The 23,966-nt window shown below is 43.2% G+C and overlaps 1 protein-coding gene across 2 annotated transcripts in view; it reads left to right on the forward strand.

Annotated features, from left to right (window-relative positions):
* Window positions 1–23,966, forward strand: part of aqr (aquarius intron-binding spliceosomal factor) — an 87,076-nt gene that overhangs the window by 21,590 nt on the left and 41,520 nt on the right. For both annotated transcript variants that reach the window (XM_083792700.1, XM_083792701.1), the window contains exons 16-25: window positions 730–850; window positions 1,211–1,352; window positions 1,556–1,734; window positions 4,560–4,727; window positions 13,536–13,705; window positions 16,388–16,629; window positions 16,856–17,002; window positions 17,635–17,704; window positions 21,546–21,656; window positions 22,526–22,635. In XM_083792700.1, coding sequence (XP_083648826.1) covers window positions 730–850; window positions 1,211–1,352; window positions 1,556–1,734; window positions 4,560–4,727; window positions 13,536–13,705; window positions 16,388–16,629; window positions 16,856–17,002; window positions 17,635–17,704; window positions 21,546–21,656; window positions 22,526–22,635 — 1,460 coding nt within the window. The remainder of the gene's footprint in view (window positions 1–729; window positions 851–1,210; window positions 1,353–1,555; window positions 1,735–4,559; window positions 4,728–13,535; window positions 13,706–16,387; window positions 16,630–16,855; window positions 17,003–17,634; window positions 17,705–21,545; window positions 21,657–22,525; window positions 22,636–23,966) is intronic.

Below are 23,966 nucleotides of genomic sequence, written 5' to 3' on the forward strand. Positions count from 1 at the left end.
CTGACACAAACTAGACACTGAGTCAGAAAGACGGAGAGGGACATTTTTATGTTTCTCTCTGTGTCACTTTGTTCTCTTCCAGTCTCATTTTTTGTTCTTGTCTCTCTCTGGTGGACTTGGAGTTCTGGTACAACTTCTCCTACGGCCCATGGAATTTAGTGCAGTAGTAAGATCAAAGTCAAATTCCACATTTCATTTTATTTATTGGTTGATTTGGTAGTGGCTATTCGGTAAAAAAAAAAACGTGTGACTGTGTATGCAATCTTAACGCTTAAAGGTATTGTGACATTAAAAAAAAGGTTTTGGAATTGTTCTTGTTTTTTTTAGGTTTTCTAATCTCAATTGCACCCAAAAAACATGAACTTTTAACATTCAGTAGATTTTCTGTGATCTGGGGTTTTCTGGCTCAAACAGGTGCTCCTATTTGCCGGCAGTAAGTGACATCACTTACTGCAAATCCCATATATGTCAATGGGATTTGCCAGCAGATGTCACTGTTTCACTGTGTTGCCTGTTTTCATTGTAGCTCAAAAGGCCCCAAAAACCCCAAAGAAAACTTCCGACCACAGAAAATCCACTGAAGTTCAGGTTTTTTGGGTGTAATTGAGGTCATAAAACCTAAAAGAAAAAAGAAAAAGAAATGAAAATGAATGTCATAAAACCTTTAAAGGCCACATGCTAAAACGTATCGGTTTTAATTTAATATATTTCTCTTTCTCACTCACGCAGGTGTCTCGTCATGAGCGGAGAATCTCTCAGATTGAGCAACTTAACCAAATGCCCCTTTATCCAACGGAGAAGATTATCTGGGATGAGAACATTGTGCCGACGGAGTACTACTCTGGAGAAGGTGTGCATGTGTTTCTGTGTGCGTGCATGTGTATGTGCACCACGGCACATCTAATATCTAATCAGTGCCCTATAAGTCTTACGTGCTTACAGTATACACACACACGCGCGCACGCGTACACACACACACACACACACACACACACACATATACCGTGTTGTTTTATCCTCTACATACCAAGGGCACTTATCTGGCACTGATCTGGCATCCTTCCTCACAATGGAATCCTCTTTAGCTGGCAGGGGCACCTTCACCTGCTAAGATACCACCTTACAATCAAAGCAACACCTCATAATCGCATTACTCGAGTGGGGAACCCAATCTGACGTGTGTGTGTGTGTTTTGGTGGGTGCTTTCCAGGTTGCCTGGCCCTACCTAAGTTGAACCTGCAGTTCCTGACACTTCATGACTACCTGCTGAGGAACTTCAACCTGTTTCGTCTTGAGTCTACATATGAGATCCGACAGGACATAGAGGATGTGGTTATGCGTATGAAACCATGGTAACCAACCACTTCTGCTTTACATTTGACAATATGTCATTATGCTATTAATACTTTCTAAAAATAATAATTGAACATAGTTCAACCCCTTTTTCTTTTAATTAATTTCCCAGACAATTTGTTCAACTTCATTCTGTTTTGAGCTTAGTTCTGTCTGATGTTGATTTTTAATGCCTGTTGTGTGTCTGACTTCTCCCTGGCAGGCAGTCAGAGTATGGAGGCGTTGTTTTTGGGGGCTGGGCGAGGATGGCCCAGCCCATCACCGCTTTCTCCATAGTAGAGGTAGCCAAACCCAACATAGGAGAGAACTGGCCAGCCCGTGTCCGGGCTGATATCACCGTCAACCTCAACGTACGAGATCATATCAAACATGAGTGGGAAGGTATGACTGTCTCTGCAGAAGGGAGTTACAACCACCACTGACTGTCTCTGTCTGTCACACATTCGCGAGCATGCGCGCACACTCTCTCTCTCTCTCTCTCTCTCTTATCTCCACCAGGCTAAAAGGCAAGGCCAATATTATGTTTTGGACCTCTCCATAATGCTGCATTCACATGGACTCAGGCAAGCGGTAGACAGCAGACTTCATTTTAGTGGACGGGAGCAGGGCGGTAAACGGAACAGGATGGCACGGCAGCCAGAACCGTCAACGGTAACGGCAGACGGCATCAATGTTAAAATATTTAATCTTTTTGCCGTTCCGTCCAGCAGGTTTTGCCATTTGCCGTCTACCACTTGCCTGGTTCCATGTGAATGCAGCTTTAGTCTGTGCTGTGGACAGCTAATCTTCGGCATGTTTGGCTTGGTGGCAGCGAAACTGTGCACACACACATTCCCTGGATGCCAGAGTAGAACCTCTGATTACAGATGTACAGAGATTCGGTGCATTTATTGTAAGATAGTGGTGTAAAATGCAACCATCAGTCCGTGTGTGTGTCCGTCCGTCTGTCTGTGGACAGCTAATCTCCGGCACCGTTGGCTTGATCGCAGCCATACTCTGCACACACACTCCCACACACACTCCCCCACACTGCCGCAGCTGAACCTCTGCCCCAAGATTTCACATTGGCCTCTTATAGCGCCACCAGGAGGCCGGTTTGTGCAAAACACTTTTTTGGACAGTACACCTACAGATTTTGTTCAAACATCACACAAATTGGTACACAGTCTCTCTAGAGCCATTCAACGAAACGGGTCTTTCAGATTTTTCAGACTTAGTTTCAAACAAAATGCCACAAATCATGAACACGTTGTGTGATTTCCGTGAAATTGTGCACGCACATTCCCACTAGGCAGAGGAAGAAATGCCACTTGAACATTTTCAACTCGGCCTCATGGTGGCGCTATAACTGGCCAGTTAGTGTTTTTACCTCTAACTGCACGTAAGACTTGGTATGCACACTCCCTAGAGGCCAAGGAAAAACCTTTGCCTGCTCTTTATAGCGCCACCAGGAGCCTGACATATGTAAAACACATTTTCTAATATTACTCCTTCAGATTTTATCCAAACTTCACACATGCTCTCCATAGTCATGTGATCATGACTGGTTTGTTTGATTTCTCATAATCCATCCTGATTGGCTACGATTGGCTTCTAAACTTTTCAGGAGTAGCCCACTTTGTACCCATTTTGTACAAATCGCCACAACTCCTCAACACAGCATCCGATTGCGGTGAAACATGCATATTCCCACTAGGCTGAGGAAGGAATGCCACTTGACAAAGTTGACAGTTTTCAAATCAGCCTCATGGTGGCGCTACAACAGGCCAAGTCACGTCACACACACATACACACACACACACACACACACACACACACACACACACACACACACACACACACACAAAAACATATTACTCCTAAACATTTTGCCAAACATCACACACACCTATCCTCCTGTTGGAGACCTGTGCCCAGAAGGGCACTTTTTCTAGTTTACCCTATAACAGACGGGATGCCCACAAGGCAAATTTGTCTTGTGGGCTTACTAGGCCAGGGAATCACAACAGCACAACAATCAAGTAAGCAGTTTATGTCCTCCATAAATTCTTCCCTGAGCACACTATCCAATCGTCCCTGGCCTTGGCCTGTTGACCCCTGCCTAGCCTTGTCTGTGTGCAGGCGTGCCAGTTCTTGGAACCGTCCAACCCTCTGTGTTTTATTTCCTCATTTTGTGCTGTCGCTCGGCATGCAAGGAACAGGCACGGTAGATAATGTTATTGTAGCTTGTCAGCCTTAGGGTTGTCCCAAATGCCTTTTTGTAAGCTTCAGATATTCAGCACATATTTTCAATATATTATCCAAATCGTTCTAAATTAATTAGCCAATAAATCATTAACTTAAGGCTCTTTGCGTTTTTATCTCTGCTGTAGGTAATTTACATCTCCAAAGCCACTCACATCGCCAAAACACAAAGCTGCTCTGGCATCTTTTCTGTGTAAAAGCATGAAAGCCAAATTGACTTAATCTTGAAAGTTGTATTTTAGTTGATGATCTATGGCTATGCTTGTAAAAAATCTATTTATTTTAGTTACCAGTACGTATTTTAGTTACACCAACATTGTTCTTGTGTAGTGTCTGGGGTGCAGGGGGCTTTCACATACGAAGGGGCCTTTTTCAAGTCTAAAGGAATTGTCACTACTACTGTAGGTATGAAGCTCACCCTGCTTAGTGTGAGACCATCCCAGATGCCAGTTTCAGATACTTTTCTTATTTATTTAAAGACCTTATAAGCGTCGTACAAAGCCAACTCGAGTCATGACAAATCATGACAACAAACACAATATTTTGGACCAAACAAATAATTACAAAGAAGAAAAACAACAAAAAATGTGTTGTAACGTGCTGTTTTTTTCTATTTTCTAATTCTTTGTTTGGCCCAAAACATCGTGTTTATTGTCATGATTTGTCACAACAAGAGTTGGCTTTGTCCGCGGTGTAAACGTCTTTAAATAAATACTTTCTTAAAAGTCTATGAGGAAAATGAACTGGGATTTATTTTCCGGGTCTCTCGAGGGGGTGGGACTGCGACGCTCTATACCCTCCTTCACTTTTCCAAGCACTAAAAACAGATTTGCTTTCTCTTAGCCCTATCATTTCATTCTCTTCCCTGGCTTTTTTCCCATTGAGCCATGTGCTGACGCGGCTCTCTCTCTCTCTCTCCCCCCCCCCCCCCCCCCCTTAACCCCCCATCTCTCTTTCTCTAGGGCTGCGGAAGCATGATGTTTGCTTTCTGATCACGGTGCGGCCCTGCCTGCCCTATGGCACACGCTTCGACCGGCGGCAGCCCTTCGTGGAACAGACTGGCCTGGTGTACGTGAGGGGCTGTGAGGTGCAGGGCATGCTGGATGACAAGGGACGTGTTATTGAGGAGGGTAGGTTCTCGCACACACACACACACACACACATGAACAGATCTAAAACACACATGCACATGCACACTCATACACACATGTATACCAATCAAACACACACACCCCGTTATAACCACATTGATGCCAGTGCATAGCTCTGTACACATTTGTATACAAAGCTAAACACACTGACATGGCCATACCCACATATATGCACTATTTTGTTTGCACGGACATAACCGTCTATAACCACATTGACACAAGAGCACAGTGCACACTCACAATCATCAATATGCACATATACACAAGCCCACACACGCTGAATCACGCACCACTTTCTTAACAGTTACACACCGGTGACATTCCCCCTCCCATCAAGCACAATGGAGCAGGTCAGTGCAGGGTTGTCATGGTGACAGTCACAGCGTGACCCGACCTGTCTACATTAGCATTCCATTAACCTGAGGTCAGCAGCAACACCTGAGAGCTTCCTGTCTTTGCTCTCTGCTTCCTTTATTGGATTTAAGACCACAGCTGCATCGCCCGCATTCCTATGGTGCACCCAGTGGCGGCCTTATTGAAATGGGCCTCAAGCCTCCAGGGGCCTCCCGATCTTTAAGGCCGTCCCTGGGTGCACCCACATAATGTACTTTTCCAGCAAAATATACATAGAAGATCATCGGCATGAGATGGTGCACCCTGATGCAATTTGTGTCCCGTCACAGTATGATATTCACACAAAATATAGCAAGCACTGTAAAGACAGCATCTTTAATGCATTTAATATCATATAAATCAAATGATTGCAGTCCATTAAACAAACCAAATTGCCCAAACATTAGTGGGACTGGTATTTGAAAAAAGCTTATCTTGAAGACACGCTGGGCCACAGCAGTCTCATATCTTGCACAACGGGGGGTGGTACCCTGCTGACTTGGCCTGGTGGTGACCTTGATCCAGCAAGTGAATTGTCTGGAAGTGTATAATAAATAAATGCTGCTTTGATCATGCCAGGAGGTGCTCTCCAATTAGTGCGACATCTCGCCTTTAATACTCAAATAACAAGTTTTTAGTTAGTAGTTCGAACTGACAAACTCGTTTTGGATACCATTTTATAATTGGTACTATTGGTTACTGAAAATCATGTGTGAACATGGTAGTTCATTATAATGAACAATATTAGCCATTTCCCATCATAGACTTTGAATTTGACATTGAGTGTGTGGCTAGGGTTGGAAACTATGCCTGGTAGGAAATTGCGTGACTCATATCACCATTCACCGTCAACTGAAACACGTAAAATCAAATGTTCCTTAAATCGTAAATTTCAATAATTCACAGCTTCTTGCATTGAAACCAGGCCTGCCTGTCTTGATGTAGTCAACCAAACCTAGGTTCAGCTGTTCGACAACAACAACTTTACTATCATCATCAGGGGGATTTTATGATACACACGCAGAGTAACAAAAACATTCAAACATCAGAGGCCAACAGGATTGCGTTTCACTATCCCATTCAGGTTAAACTGTCTCTGTCCAGTAAGCTTTACGCGCATACGTGGACAGGACGGCTCCCTTCAGGATAGGGAACCAACTATTCGTATCCTGGGGTACCAGGACCAAAGGAAAGCCTGTCACAACGGTCAGCATCTCCAATTGGATAGTGCAGACCATCCGCCTGGCTTATACTAGTCAGGGAGTGGAGCCCCCACAAGCGCTGAGAGCTCACTCCACAAGAGGCATGGCAGCATCCTGGGCACTCTGTAAGGGTGTCCCAATCCAAGAGGTCTGTACCGCAGCAGGCTGGTCCTCTCCCTCAACATTTGCCACATACTATAACCTAGACGTGGCAGCGCCCTCGGTGGCGCACGCAGTGTTGGGTGCTGCCGCACCATAATGGACCTATTAGGCCATTAAACCATGTGTAATCACATAAGTCTAGATGCCCTGGATATACCAGGCCTACATGAAGCATCTACACTGAGAATGTATATATCAGCCCGAGGCTACTACCATTCTCCACCGGGACCGGGCTATCAACCAGAGGTTGCCCAGCCCTCATTAGGTTACCATATAGCCCTGAACACACTTGACTAATTTCAAGACACAGGAGATCATAAGGTCCCATAGAGTGAAGTATTTCGTGAACGAATACTTAACAAAATGAAGAGGTTTCTTTAGAAACCAAGGTTTTGTAAGTAGAGTGAGCGAAATACTTCACTCGAAACACTCTTCTGTCTTGGCCCGGCAGAAGGAAAAAGTGTTCGAATGAGCGCGCTATGACGTAGACGCAGCCTAGATGCTTCGAGAAGCAGGGCATCTACGTCATCGCTCTTAAACCCATAGGCACATATTTTAGGAGCAATATGCGCTGTGGGAGTTCATGAATGAAGTTTCTGCCCTTTTGCTCCGCAAAGGGAAACATCCCATAGAGTGAAGTATTTCGCTCACTCTACTTACAAAACCTTGGTTTCTAAAGAAACCTCTTCGTTTTCTCCATGTAAATGGGTAAAACGGTGAATCCGCAAAACTTCAATCAATGCTCACGTTGGCTCACAGCGCATATGTTTATTACATTGATGCAGAGCCATATATGATATAATATGTAGAGTTCCTACAATGAACAAGCCTCCCTCCTCGTCTACAAAGTGCTGCTCATCAGCGATGGTGAATGTAAAACCATGATGTAAATAAAATGCCTTGTGATAGGCGGCAGCACAGTTTATGTAGCCTAATGTATTATAAAATATATTACCATCCCATGGCGAGCTCTGCCTGCATGCTCTGTGCTGCCCGTCAGCCTGTGTGTCACCTCGATGCGTTAGTAGAAAGCAGGCAGCGAGCGACATCCACAACCACGTTGTGTTCTGGAAGCGTCATTCAAAACCCAGATAGGCTTGTACGTGGGTGACTGGTCTATTTGGCAGCCTGTTACCGCCACCTAGCGACATTATAGCGTTTTCATTTAAAAAAAAAGAGAACGCAACGGTACTTTGCCGTTTTATCTGGAGATGGTCGCCGTCTAAGAGGTCTAACATAGCCGCCTGTGCTTCATCCAACCTACAAGTAGCACTCGTTCAATTTTGACTCGCACCTTAAAGGTGTAGTGAAATGAAAAATAGCCTTTTCACACTTTTAGACCATATCCGTGGTCATCATATGGGCATACCTAACAATGGATGCCAAAAGAATGGCAAATTCTAATTTGTGTGTATTTTTATATCAAAAGTCCATAAAAATCGAATTTTTATTACTTCCTGAAAACGAAAACGTACTGCGTGATGACGTGTCGAGGCCCACATTGATAAAAGCCGATAAAAATGAAGCTCACCCGTTTAATTCCCCATATATGCGCATCCGTTCAGCAAAGCTGCTACTGATTACAGAAATCCTCAGTTTTTATTCCCATTCAAGATAACATCCAGAAAGTGTATTACTCTGTTTCAACTTAATCATCACGCTAAAATATGTATCTGAAAACATTATAGGGTAGAAATAAGCCACATAACAGTAAACTGGTACAGCTGGCCGAACATCTGACTTGTAAACAAACACACTCCATGCTGTCCTGCGTAGCATAGCTAGTGCTACCGTCCCTAGCTACCATCCCATCGCCTGATTGGTTCAGAAACGTCAAAGTGGTGTTTCAACTTGAAACCGTCTGAAACTTCAAAATGAAATGTCCACCATTTCCGTTTCACTACGCCTTTTTTTTTTTTTTTAATATATTTTTATTGGGTTTTTTAATTTTTTTTCCCCTCCCATGTGGAGTCCTTATACATGTCACTGTCAGATACATTTGTTAATACAGTACGTAGATCTTAAGGCACCCCTCATTTTCCTCCCGTCCACCCCCTGAGCCCACCCACTCTTCCCCAATACAGAGACAATACAGAAAATTACAACAAAAAAAAAAAAAAAAGGGAAAAAAAAAAAAGGAGGAGAGGGGGGGGGGGACCACCTGTGTGTGCGCGCAGCCACCGATTTGCACGAAGCATATGCAATGCATAGGCATAATGCGTTCACCATTATATAGTTAATATTAGTAATATTTATAGTAATAGTATAGTAATAGTAATAGTATAGTAATATTTCAAATATCGCTCATCTCTGGGACAACTGTCAGGGTTCTTACGTGATCAACAAAGGGCGTCCATGTTTGCTGGAAAGTTGTCATGGAACCATTAAGTGCGAATCTAATCTTTTCAAGTTTAAGATAGAATAGTACATCCTTTATCCATCCATTATGTGTGGGTGGGGAAACTTGTTTCCATTTCAGGAGTATGAGACGTCTGGCTAAAAGAGAAGTAAAGGACATTATTCTTTTAAGGTGTAGGGGAATGTTAGTCCCTGGGGGAATACCAAACAAGGCCGTTAACGGGTTGGGTGGGATAAGTACACCCAATATGTCAGAATATGATTGAAATATGGCTGTCCAAAAGTCCACCAGTCTAGGGCATAACCAAAACATGTGTGACAGGCTAGCAGCGGGTTGTCTGCACCGGTTACATGCATCACTAATGTCTGGAAATATCTGTGCTAATCTTGCATTTGTGTAATGAACCCGGTGAATGATTTTACATTGGATAAGATTATGTCTAGCACAGATTGAGGAACTATGAACCAGTCTCAGGGCTGTCTTCCATGTCGGGTCGGGCAGTTCTAGTCCCAGGTCCTGCTCCCATGCCGTCCTAAGATGGTTGAGAGTTTCTGGGTTTATTGAGTTGAGTTCATTATATATTGTTGAAATTAAGCCCTTTGTATTGGGGTTCAGAGAAAGTAAAGAGTCCACTGCAGAATGGTTGGGTTGGTTTGGAAAGTTTGGGAATTGTCTTTGTGCAAAGTGTCTGATCTGAAAGTAGCGAAATAGGTGAGAGGCAGGTAAATGGAATTGCTCTGTTAAGTATGAGAATGGTGCCATAGTCCCGTTGCTGTACAGATCTTTAATAGTTCTGATCCCCTTGTCCAACCAGTTACGGAAGACAGGGTCCGAACATGAGGGCTCAAACAAATGATTACGGTATATTGGAGTTAGGTAAGATAAGCTTTTAAGACCGAAATGCCTCCTGAATTGTGTCCAAATTTTAATAGTGTGTATGACGGAAGGCATGGAGCTGACTACAGGGATAAGTGGAAGGCCTGAGCATATTAGTGAAGAAAGAGAGTGTTGACTGGAAGATATCTCCATTTGGGTCCACAGAGAAGTATTATCTGGGTTGACCCAGTGGATAATCTTTAAAATGTTGCATGCCCAGTAATAATTGATGACATTTGGAAGAGCCATCCCACCCAGCAGTTTAGGCCGTTGAAGATAAGACTTCTTAATGCGATGTGGTTTGCTGCCCCATAGAAAAGATGTTATCATCTGATCGAGTTTTATAAAAAAGCTCTTCCGAATAAATACTGGGATATGCTGAAAAAGATATAGGAATTTAGGTAGGACAGCCATCTTGACAAGGTTGATGCGGCCGGCTAGTGACAATGGCAGAATAGACCAGCGATTTAAATCTTTCTTACAGCGTTCTAGTAGTGGAAGAAAATTTTCCTTAAACATGTGCGGGAGTGAATTAGTAATAAATATACCCAGATATTTAAACCCAGTGTCCACCCATTTAAAAGGGAGGAGTGACTGGGGGATTCTTTTAGCTGCTGGAGTTATTGGGAATAGTTCACTTTTTTGAAAGTTAAGTTTATACCCTGAATATCTGCCAAACTGCTCCAGTATGGACATAATGACAGGAATGGAAGACGTTGGGTTTGATATGTATAGAAGTAGGTCGTCTGCGTATAATGATACCTTGTGAGTGATCCCGCCTCTCGCAATACCCTCAAACCTTGCTTCAGTGCGGAGCCAGATAGCTAAAGGCTCAATGGCGATCGCAAAGAGCAAAGGAGATAATGGACAGCCTTGTTTCGTACCCCGTTTAAGGGGGAAGAAGTGTGAGTGGAGGTCGTTTGTAATGATTGAAGCCACTGGAGCTGCGTATAAGAGTTTAATCCATGAAATGAAATCTGAGTTGAAACCCATTTTCTCCAATACGAAGAAAAGGTAGGTCCACTCGACCCTATCAAAGGCCTTTTCCGCGTCCAACGAAAGCACAACTTCAGGGAGTTCAGAAGGTGGTGTTTGAATTATATCCAGCAGGCGCCTGGTATTTGAGAAGGAGTGCCTCCCTTGAATGAAACCAGTTTGGTCGGTTGCTATTATATCAGGGACCACAGTAAGTAAACGGTTATAAAGAACTTTAGCTAGGATTTTTTGGTCCACGTTTAAGAGAGAAATTGGTCTCCTGCTGCCACAGAGAAGTGGGTCTTTGTCTTTCTTAAGTAACAGTGAGATAGATGCTTGATATAGGGTTTCGGGTAGTTTGCCTTTCTGAAATGACTCATTGTACATACTTTGCAGTTCCGGACAAATAAGGTTAGAAAATGTTTTATAAAACTCTGCAGTGTATCCATCGGGGCCTGGGGATTTTCCGTTTTGCATTGATTGTATAGCTTCTTGGATCTCCGACAAGGAAATTGGGTTGCCCAGATTCTGGGATAGTGTTTGGTCTATTACCGGATAGGGTAGATTATCCAGAGGGTTGTCATTTTCCCAGAGAGCTGGAGGGCATTCAGAGGAGTAGAGTTCGGAGTAAAATTTAACAAAAGTTTCATTTATGTCTTTTGTGTCTGAGAGGACTACACCTGTGGCAGATTTTATTTGGGTGATTAATCTAGAGGCCGCAGCCGAGCGGGCCTGGTGTGCCAGGAGTTTACTGGCTTTGTCTCCCATCTCAAAAATGCGTTGTCTAGATTTAAGCAGGAGGCGTTCAGCCTGACTTGTTGAAAGCATGTCAAATTCTGCCTGAAGTTGAAGGCGCCTATTGTACAAAATCGGCGTGGGAGCCATTGCATATAGGTTGTCTATTCTTAAGACTTCTTCAGAGATCTCGGAAAGTTTCAAAGTTTCTGACTTTCTGGCATGTGAAGTATAGGAGATTATCTGGCCGCGTAAGCTAGCTTTGAGTGCTTCCCACACAGTGGAGCAAGAGACGTCTGGGGTTTTGTTAATTTCGAAATAGGATTCAATTTGAGATGACAGGAACTCTTTGAAGTCATTGCGTGCAAGCATCTGAGAATTAAAGCGCCATTGTCTACTTGGAGTGTAACTTCTGGATAAATTAATCTCCAGTGAGGTGGGAGCGTGGTCTGATATTACAATGCTATGGTATTCACATGTTTTAACCTTGCCTAAGAGTCTGTTGTCCATAAGAAAAAAGTCGATTCTGGAAAATGTATGGTGTGGGTGCGAAAAAAATGAGTATGCTTTGGCTGTAGGAAAGAGAAACCTCCAGGGGTCAGACAATCCCATCTGCTCCATGTAAGTAGCGAGAGCATTAGCAGAGGTAGAGGGGATTGCAACTCTGGTAGACGACCTATCCAGAGTGCCATTTTGGACCATATTAAAGTCACCACCGATAATTAAGAAACTGTTATCAATAACTGGTAGTTTGGAAAAAAAGTTTGAGATAAACTGAGTGTCGTCCCAGTTAGGGGCGTACACACAAGCTAGAATTACAGGAGTATTATAAATTAAGCCTGACACAATGACATATCGGCCGTTGGAGTCTGCAGTAACATTATGTGGGTCAAAAGAAATGTTTTTATTAATTAAAATGGCCGCTCCCCTGGCCCTACCATTGAACTTTGAGTGAATCACTACGCCTTTAAGACATTTGGTAGCATATGTTACCTAATAGGAGCCCTGTCCAATAGTATTATTATTCCCGGGACCGTTGTCCTGCTGGGCTCTGACGTCGTGCGGGTCAACCAATGGGAAGACAGAGGGATGTCATGTGGGATCGAGTAATGAACTACTCGAGCCCACAATGTTTCTTCAGGAACAGTATTTTATAGTATAGGATTAGTATTATTAGCCACTCACTCAATACACATTTTTCTTTTTTTAAATAAAATAAATTAATTTGTCTTGGTAAGTGAATAATACCAAAGATTCTGGAATGGGCCATATGTCTGCATGTTTGTGTCATAGTCAAAAGAAGTATGTACATTAGCAGTGGTTATATAAGATACTGACAGATTGCACATTGATCCAATCTAGCTCATTAGCTACATATTCAAGAAATAGCCTTGTCTGCTTGAGAATTATGCAAGTCCCTTGACTCTTAGACTGAGGTTAAACCAACATATGTGCCCCACATTTGGCAGCTGGCTCAAGTTGCATGGCACATAGCACTGTAGCACATGCTCTATGTTGTTATGTATTTTTATGACGAAGGTATGGCATTGCTCACGTAGTGCATTAGCACCTACTCACTTGTAGGAAATTATTTGGCAGACAATTCACTGATTTCACTCCACATACTGACAAATAAATAGTCTGAAACCGACACATCCCATTGTATATATGCTGGCACCTCTAGTCTCTTGTCCCCTTCCACATTACTTTTGCTAGTATTATGTACTTTTCATGTCAAATGATTAATGATATCTGATCAAAACATTTCTTCTCAAATGGGTTGAACCACCATTTTGTGGACCCCAGGAAGAGCTTTGCTACTTTGGTGGAAGCTAATGGAGATCCAAATAAAGAAATTGGTCTCAACAGTAAAGTAAATGCTGGTTTTCTGAAGCACCCATCTTGTACACATACAGTACTAACCCTAACCCACCAAATGATATGTTCTTGGTTTAACCATGAATCATGATCCTAGATTACTATTCGTATGCATTTGATGCATTACCTCGTGTTTACCCTGCTTATCTGCTAAATGCTTAAATTGTAAAATACCTAAACTGTCTCAATGTCTCAACCATTTCCCAGGACCCGATCCTAAACCTAAGCTGCGAGGAGATGCCAGAACATACCGTATGTGGCTGGATCCAAACCAGTACCAGCAGGACATGACCAGCAGCATCCAGAGCAGAACAGAGGATCCCTATGAGACCTTCAACATTATCATGAGGCGCAAACCCAAGGAGAATAACTTCAAGGTATGGGCTGTTTAACCCAAACCCAAGGAGAATAACGTCAAGGTATGGGCTGTTTAACCCATTCAAACCCAAGGAGAATAACGTCAAGGTATGGGCTGTTTAACCCATTCAAACCCAAGGAGAATAACTTCAAGGTATGGGCTGTTTAACCCATTCAAACCCAAGGAGAATAACTTCAAGGTATGGGCTGTTTAACCCATTCAAACCCAAGGAGAATAACTTCAAGGTATGGGCTGTTTAATCCCAAACCCAAGGAGAATAACTTCAAGGTATGGGCTGTTTAACCCAAACCCAAGGAGAATAACTTCAAGGTATGGGCTGTTTAACCCATTCAAACCCAAGGAGAATAACTTCAAGGTATGGGCTGTTTAACCCATTTAGGCCTGACCTCAAACCCAAGGAGAATAACTTCAAGGTATGGGCTGTTTAATATGAGGATCTTAGATTGTAGGTGTTAAATATCTGCAGAGAGATTAAAGATATCTTGTCATTGCTAATAGGATTGTCCCGATCTGATCACGTGATCGCAAATCGGGACCGATCATGTCATTTTCAAATTGTCGGAAAGGGAATTGATCCCTAGTATTAATATGATACCCGTATCATATTAGACTGGATATTGTCTGTGATTTTGGATATTGTACTATTGTGATATGGTGTATGTATAAAAATATAAATATCGGATTGGGGAAAAATTGGTATCGGCAGATACTCAAAATCAATTGATCGGAATGGGATCGGGTGAAACAATATGTGGTCGAGACATCCCTAATTTATAACTGCACAGACAGACAGACAGACAGACACTGCTTCCAAAGTGGCTGGCATTGCCCAGGTCAACTTGAAGCTCATTCTGTCACCCATCGTTAGACACCAATAAACACATGGCATCTTTCAAGATGCTGAAACACAGATGGATCATGATATTGGGATAAGACTGTAAAATTGGTTGTCCTCATAGTACCCTGTCAAACATCTGTCTTCCTCTTTTGTGTTTACCGTTACCAGCACACACACATTAGTAATCACAAGCGGGATCGGGATAGATGGGAAAATATCTAAGTAGCCGCACTTAGATATTTTCCTGCCTCTTCTTCCTCCCCTCCAGGCCATGAGCTCTTGCCCTCCCAGCATCTCCCCTGGGTGATTTGAGCTGGAGGGCTCAGGGCAGGGCATTGGTGGGATTACCACCGGATCAAGCCCCCACACCCCTCCCACCGGTCCCCCCAAACAGACTCCTCCCTGGGTGACCTTGCAATGCTCTCCCCTCTCTACTCTCTCTCCCTCCAAGAATCCATCCCTGGCAACAAGCCCGTCAGTTATACTACATACAGTGGGATCAGCTTGCAGCCTTGCAGGAGCCTGATGGCAGAGCATGATAAGACAAAAGGAAATCCCCGTCCTATATCCTTGTTTCAAGAGCTGCTAATCCACATGCCATCATGGGTTGTTTTTTTTACAAGCCATGAAAAGGCTAAATGCATTGGCTTTGTTTTATTTTACTTTCATTTAGGCTATTTGTCTAACTAGTCCATATCCAGGGATGCACGCACACCAAATATGTGCAGAATTGGGATTGCAACTGCTATTACAACTTTGCACAATTGAGCCATATTTCTCTCTCTGGCATTGTGTGGGTGTACACTCCAACCATAAAGCCAGCCATGTTTTGACCCACCGTCCATTTGAGCTATGGGACCATGGCCACTTCTGTGCTTTATTGACTACATATACAACAGTAGGCACATACTAGGTCTGCTGCTTGCCATGCTTTTAAATCAAAGTATCAAAGTATGGTGCCATATCTTGGCACCATTGAGCCCGCTTTCTTTCTGGCATTGTGTATGTGTAATGTAGCCTGAAGCCTGGTCCCACTGTCTAGACGGATTATGGGACCTTGACCGATCAGATCCCACACCCCGTGGCAGAAAATGTGCCTTCTTCACTCCGTGCATATGCCAATTTGCCAAATATGCATTGAGCAGTGCTCAAATGCCCGTGTGAAATTTCAGATGATTGGTCAACTCACTGCAGTGCAGAGAAAAATGGATGCGGACAGATGGAGTTTTAATGTTAGGAGGATGTTCTCCATTTTCAATATCAACTGGAGTTTAAGTTTGTGAAGCTCAAAATGCCGATATATTTTCCATTTGTCATTTCAAATCCACCAGATTGGCAGATGTTTTCGAAATGAAACAAGGGCTTCTTTCTGTTTTGAAGAAGAAACTCAACTGTATCTCATAGCAGATCCAGAACGATTCTTCTCCTCCCCTCATCTGTGATGAGAGATCAAATTCCGACGAGGTTCCCTATTAAGAATTTGACAGTTGGCAGCTCATTAAAATATAATTGACAGATGCACACACTTCCCATTCCCCCATTAGTCAAACTGTAGAGCTATTGCAGTCTGATCCAGTCTTTTTTTTCTACCCCCAGAAAGTCTGTAGTTTTGCAATCTGGAAAAACAGCGACCCCAGTTGATGTGAGTCAACAGTCTGTCTTGAGAGACTAGTAGTTATGTAACCTGAAATGAACAATTCAAATGGTGAAAGTCTAATGCCTGATTTAAACTTGGTTGCGTGCCGGTGTCTCAGCAAAACTAGCTGATCTACATATGTTTTTCAAAATATGTTGTATTTTATTTTTTTATCTGTCCCCATTTGTTGTCTGCCTGTAAATCAGGCAGTGCTCGAGACCATCAGAAACCTGATGAACACGGAGTGTGTCGTCCCAGATTGGCTCCACGACATCATCCTCGGCTACGGTGACCCAGGCAGTGCCCACTACTCCAAAATGCCCAATCAGATCTCCACTCTGGACTTCAACGACACCTTCCTCACCCTCGACCACTTGCGCTCCTGTTTCCCTGGCTACACTGTCAAGGTCACCGAGCAGAATAGCGAACTGCAAGTACCGCCTTTCCGGTGAGGGTCAACAAAGGTTTAATGTGATTGCAGAGCTCAGGTTTATTATTAAGGTTCAAGGAGCATTGAGTGTTTTGTTTATTGTGCATTGTTTATTTTTATACTGTTGCTAGGAATTGCATTACCTCGCTATCCTCTCTAATTAATCACAATTTACCTATACCGTTTTCTTCTTTTCTTGCGTCCAAACCTTATTTAACCATCAACCTTGGGCTTTTGGTTCCAGAATTACATTCCCCATCCAGAACCAAACTGACAAAGGGAAAAAGAGGAAGGCTGATGAGGAAGAAGAAAAACAGGACGACAAATGTTTAATTGTGGAGCCCCATGTCACCCCAAACCGTGGGCCATACCCTTACAACCAGCCCAAACGGTAAGGGCCAAAGTCAAGTTCCAGGGTCTTTTTTTTTAAGATCATATGTAAACGTAATATTGTTCTCCTAGCAGGGGTTTGCTGAAGGCTCTTAATAAACATAATCCACAATTATGCTCATGTCACCAGGCGTTCTGGGAAGATGGGGAGATGCCATTGCCTTCACAATGTTTGGATGTGCATATCGTGTTTTTTGAGCAGACCTGGTTGTTGTGAACAGATTTGAAATATATTCAAGAATTTTGTTCCTTGGCTTGCTGTGTGACGCTGATCAGTGTGCGAGATTAGCTGCGGACAGACATGCACACACAGACCAGGTTGAAAACATGATCTCCCGGGTGGAGATAATAACAAGCACAAAATAATTGCTCTCTTTTCTGAAAATTAGCATCCATAATATTCTGTTTGTACTTTGATGTTAAAATCTTGGGGGTAAAAAGTCCTTTGGGGAAGGCCCTGACTGAACTGGCTTTCATGAAGGCTTAGAGAACATCATAGCAAAGCTTGTGGTATGAAGCATCGATAATAAACGCACATATGTAACTCTCATGGCTACATCTCCATAAAAAACATCAGATGTATAGTAATGTCATGGGAACAGTAAATGTAAATCTTTGCTGTATGTCTTACAGGAACACCATCCAGTTCACTCCTACTCAGATTGAAGCCATTCGAGCTGGCATGCAACCAGGACTAACCATGGTAAGAAAACCTAGTGAAAACGTGTGTAACATGGTCAAATATTTGCTATCATGAAGCATCTGGGAAAAGACATGGAATTAGGATCTTTTTTTCAGTTCCCATCATTTTATGGAATTTAAAAAGAGAGAAAAAAAAACGTTTTCACAATTTTGTTTTTGACTTTGATCTCACTTCAACCAGTCAAGTGTTTAGTGTAAATCTCGGCTACAGGATGAACCCCACAGATAATTGGCATCGAAATTGACGTGAAGTTTATTCTCTCATGTTTCATTCATGTTTGAGTTCATTATAGCAAAACAAGACCCCAAGATGACTAGAGGCTCATTCGTGTGTCTCTAATGGGGATCCTTTAATAAACATAAAGCTGTGTTTAAATCACATTTGCACTTCTCAACAAAAACTGTGTCATAAATGTTGCACTACATCTGCTGGAATATTTATTGAAAAAAAAAATCAGATCCTGTGTAATCGATGATACTTTATATCACATTGAAAATGTAAATACACCTTATGTCACATTAATTCAGAGCAGATGTTAAAACTCTACTCCATAAGTCACGTCATCATATCTATCCTCCAGTAATATGCACAATGCACATTTGCATATGCATATTTAACACAATCAGCGCCAGGATTTCTTTCAAAATAACAGCTCGGGGTGCCGCGCAGATATGGCCGCTTTTACTCTGTAAGCCTTCCGTTCCGGACAAAAACCGGGAGAAATATTTTTGCTTGCTTACCTCGCTATCATTACGATAAAGTCGCTGAATAATCCCTCGTGTTCATATTTTGAACGAGAGGCATGTTGAAGTCAGAAATTAGAGCTTAGTATATCCATCTGGTCAAAACCACGGAGAGCTTATACGAGGCATTCTTTCTGAGCCGTATACAGGGAAGTGAACGATAAACACGCAGGCGCAAAGAGCAAGGAGTATGGTGCAGAAGGAGAGGCCAACTAATCGTTTGATATCAATGAAAATTATATAATTTATTTATTTTTCCCTCCCTTTGGTCTCACTTCCTTCCTGGACTACGAAGTCACACCTCCATGCAGCCTCCCCCCTCTCTACAAGGATCACTAAAGCAAAGCATTATGGGCATTGTAGTAATTCAGCAATCAAGTCAAACCCCAGTCAAACACACATTCTTTTTTGGCCATAGGGTGCAAATTTAAAATTGTGCTACTGTTATCTACTACAAATACTATTAACATTGAGTTACTGCAGTTTCTTCCAGCGGTGAAATGTCCCTTTAATGTCTTGTATTAAATCCATGAGTTGTAGACTGTGTGGATGTCAAACAGCAAGATGAAGTTAATTGCAGCATTTTCAGAGTGACACCATACTGAACAACAATTTGCTCCATAAGTCACACATTGTTTCTATCCAGCAGTGTGATGATGTTGATGCTGGGTGAGTGGTGGCTGGTATGACAGTACACACATCTCCCCTGCTAACTGCTGGAATACATAGGATTTTCAGCCACTCAAGCCAATCTGACTGACGTCAATAACTTCACACTGGCAGATGCAAAGCTACAGGCTACTATTCATTTTCAATAGAAACCAGTGACATAAAGATACAAAGCGAGCGACATCCGATAATTTTAGCCGCTACAAAATCTGCAGCACTACAATTTAAGTTGAGCTGGCTTCAACTGCAGCTATAAAACAAGCACAAACTTGTTGTTTAATAGTGTTTTTTTCTGCTCAGAATGGGATAAACTACCATGTTTGGGAGCTTATAAAACATTAATCCGAGCTCGCACTAAGGAAATGAATCGTCTGTGCGTTGGCACTTTGCACACAAACACTTTGACCAACCTGTTTTCTAATGTAAATGAACATTGACTTTGATGATGATCATTGATGTACAGACTTGCAATAAAAGCACACAGCCTATGACTATGGAAGTTCAACCTCATACACATTCAGTAATCAGACACTTTCAGTCCTTTTGTGTACTGGAGCTGTCCTGGCAGGAGTAGACACGGATGCGTATTATGCACAGGTTTGATAGTGGCACCACTCCTGATTGGTAGCTGGCAGTTATGTTCTGAGTTATTTATCACATAGCTAGCAGGCGTAAATATGGCAGACTGGCTATCAGCAGACTCGTAAAAACAACTCGGCATACGTGGCTTGCTCTTCTTGCCTGTCTGATCCCTCCCTGGCATGTGTTACAGTTGTTAGCAGCCAAGACAAGCCACATTCTCCCTCTGCCTGCCTATCTTGAGCCTCATTTATGCTTTGGCGTATGGTGGTGCGGCCCACCGAAAATAGCCAATCTACAAGCTCACAACGAGCTGCATTCGTGACGAGTGGTGAGCTTGTAGATCTGCTATTTAGCATTAGCGAAAACCACAGAGGTTCTTGTGTGTAATTCTGTAAACTGGAGCAAGGTTATATTGTGGTCACTCATTTTAGAGGCAAATGCTCACCTGAGATGACACTGGCTAGGCCTAAAATGCTTCATGAATATTTATCTTTTGAAGTGAATTAGAATAATTTGTGTACCCGACCCGTGTGCTGCGGGGGTGGTGGTATTCCGATAACAAAACACACACAAAAGGTGTGCTCGGAAGCTACCGTCGTCCTTGGTATAACTCCCTCCCTGCTGCCTGGTTCTGTGTCGTGCTCATTGTGAGCTTGCAGATCAGCTATTTTTAGTATGCAACATGTCATACGGCGAAGCATAAGTAAGAGTTCACTTAGCCGAGGCGACGTACACCGACAGTGAGAGAAACATGGCTCCTCAATACAAAATAAACAGTTTTAAGGGACAGTAGGTTGGGACACAGTGTTGATAAGCTTCTGTTGTGCAGCAGCAGCCCGCAATGCTTTGCACTCTTCGGCCTCATTCACACCTACGACACACACAAGAGACCCTTGTGTCCTGTGTCTTCTGTGTGTTGCACAGCTCGCAATGCATTTCCAATGGGAGTCACGTGGTTTGATGACACAACCTTGTTGCATGGGGGGGACACAGAAGACACAGGACACGAAGAAGACAAGTGTCTCTTGCGTGCGTCTTGCCGTCTTATAATGTGAATGAGGCCTTCCCATTCGGCACTAGGCTTGTGTTTATCTTCCAGGTGCTGGAACAAGTTACTCGTGTTGCCTCGCGTCTCTCACAGGCACCGACTTTTTACAACTTTTACACCGGGGAAGAAGCCGAACCTTTTCCAGACAACAGACTTTGTCTTGCCTTTTTTAGCAACAAAATCCTCGTTCCTATCGCTCCCCGTGGCAGACATGTTAATGCTCCTTTCTTTCAGGTTTTGTCCCTGCGCGGTAGGAAGAGGGAGGAGGAAGTTACTAAGGTAGCCGCCCGCGGGCGAGTGTGATATGGATTTACCGTAAATTCACTAGTTAAAGTGAAAAACTATTTGTCGATTTTCACTTTTTTGACATCGTCCAAATAAAAAAGTCGCTATGTCGAATAATCGTGCTGCCCTTACGCATTGTGAGCTAGTAGATCGGCTTTTTACAAATGCCCGAAAAGTATATAAATACAGTAGAGCTCTTGTGTTTTGCAATAATAATCAAAATCTAAAAGTTTTCAAATAATTGTAGTGGAGTAAAAGTACAATAGTTGCCTCTGCGATGTAATGGAATAGAAGTAAAAGTACTAACATTTTGACTCAAGTACAAGTAAATGTACTTAAGTAAAAGATACTTTCCACCACTGCCCATGTGGCACTAGCAACAGGGAGCTGGGCTAGCCCATTCTGACAGGCACATGGACCTCACTGTCACAACTGCAAAGCTATCCCTGATTCAAGGGCATTTTTTTCAACGTGACTTAACTGCTAACTGTGATTCTCTGCTCTCTCTCTCAAGGTTGTGGGACCGCCAGGAACAGGAAAGACAGATGTTGCTGTCCAGATCATCTCCAACCTCTATCACAATTTCCCTGAGCAGAGGACCCTCATCGTCACACACTCAAACCAGGTAAAGTATTGTTAAATTAATGTGCACACACACACACACACACACACACACACACACACACACACACACACACACACACATAAACCACACACACTCATCTGTTCAAAGTTTCTCATTAGGCCAGTGAAAAACAGTGAAAAATAACAGTGAAGCTTTCTATTGAGAATTCCTCTCCGCCCCAGAGGTGCCCATTAATCAGGTGAAAAAGCCATGTCCGAATTATGGAGGAAATATGTACATCCAAGGTCCCCTGTGACCCCTGTGTTCTGCTCTCAGTATTTAATCATAAACTAATCTGCTGCTATTTTGCACTGATGGCAGCCTGCCCGACGAATCCACCGCTGAAGGGGAGAATATATGGTTGAATGTAATTACTGAAAGTCTTATTCTCATGGAATGTGTACAAGGATACAATCATGCCTCAAAGGATGCTAAACACCCATTCACTCACAATACTTCTCTACTGCGTTCCAACAGTGGCAAAACTGTTCCACAAGGAAAAAGAGGTATAGAGGTAAATAAATCACGCCCGCGTGAAGTGAGGGGTTCTCTTATTATACATCATCATGGATCAGCATCTCATACTGGCCAATCAGAATGCCTGTTGCCTGTGATTGGTTAGCTGATTTGCTCGTTTAGATATGACGTACATTTTCCCTTCAATGTCAATGGACGTTTAATTTTTTGATGTTTAATTTATGTCATATTTAGCGGAATTTTGACCTGAATTCCCCTTTCATTTTCAAAGGCAAATCTTGAGACGTGTGGGGACAAAAGCTGTATATAGGAGACCCTCAAAATAGAACATGATATAAAATAAAACAAATTATGTGCCTGAGCCCTTCTTCACGCTGTTTGTGTTCCACCAGGCTCTGAACCAGCTATTTGAGAAGATCATGGCTCTGGACATTGACGAACGCCACCTCCTGCGTCTGGGACACGGAGAGGAGGCACTGGAGACGGAGAAAGACTTCAGCAGGTGAGGACAGCAGGGAACAGATGGATGTGTTGTACACACGCACGCACACGTGCATTCATTGCACACACATGCTTGTGAACAAACATGGAAATGTAGGGGGAAAAGTGTGAACTTTCAACTAAAGCGCATACATCATTGTGTGCATGCATAAGGGTTTCATTCACTGTGAATATACATTACACGGTTACAGATTTACACTCTTCGCATCTGCACTACAAAGTCGGTTGCACCAAAGGCTGACCACACAAATACTGTACATAAAAGCAATCCAGCTGCCCTGCACATAATTGGTCTGAGCCAACACAGTGACAGGGGCCACTCGATACCCCTACGATGGTCCATATGTCTGGTTTAGCTTCATTAGGCATCGCAGCCCTCCCAGTGTATCTCTCCCTGCAGAGCCTGCAGTCACCCCCCATTCCTGCCTGAATTACCCTCTCAACATTGGCCTGAGTGAGCAAGAGCAGCCCTTAGCCCAGTTTTACTGGACTATTTGAGAGATTAATCTCCCAGAACAAGTGGTGGGCCGACCAGGCAGTCGAAATTTGGTCATAGAAAACCAGGAAAATTCATGAATATTGTATTTTTGGTATGTTCTTATCGGGTCTGGATAGCGCTGGTGACGCTATAAAAGACCAATGTGAAAAATTATGGAGGTTTTTTGTTTGTGTACAAAGTTTCATGCCAATTGGTCTAGCTATAGGTAAAAATGCAAATCGGCCTGTTATAGCGCCACCATGAGGCTGATTTGAAAAAAGGGTGTCATTTCTTCCTTGGCCTAGTGGGAATGTGTGTGCAAAGTATGTGTGTGCAACGTGTCGCAGCAATTGCACACTTTTTGTTCAAAACTTCAAACTTCTGCAAACTTTGGAAGCTAATCTTGTGCAATCAGGATGTAAGGATTGTGTGGCCCTGGTTTTCCTTGGGATACATCACTGAGGAATACGTCCCAGGTGCATCCATGCGATGTATTCTATTTATAGTAACTCATAGACTACGTGACAACCAGGAATAGTCTGGTTACCACCGGAGAGACGGGTGGCAGTTGGAATGGCACCCGGGAGCAGTATGGGTTGGCACCCCAGCCTGTGTCTTCCGTGAGAAGAAGCCCAACAAACCCACAGTGAGGCCTTTAGGAGGGCCATTCAAGCCGCAAGCGGAGCCTGTGGTACCACCATGGGCCAGGTGGAGCCTGCAGAACCATTGCGGCTCGAGAATCCACCACTCCTGAATGAAGTGCCTTGCAGAGTAGTTCCAGAGGAACGGATTGTGTGGCCCTGGTTTTTCCCTAATAGGACTGATCGATGGTAGCTACTGGGATGTAAGTCGGG

This window comes from Protomyctophum parallelum (genome assembly GCF_964188405.1).
Source record: "Protomyctophum parallelum genome assembly, chromosome: 20".
NCBI lineage: Eukaryota > Metazoa > Chordata > Actinopteri > Myctophiformes > Myctophidae > Protomyctophum > Protomyctophum parallelum.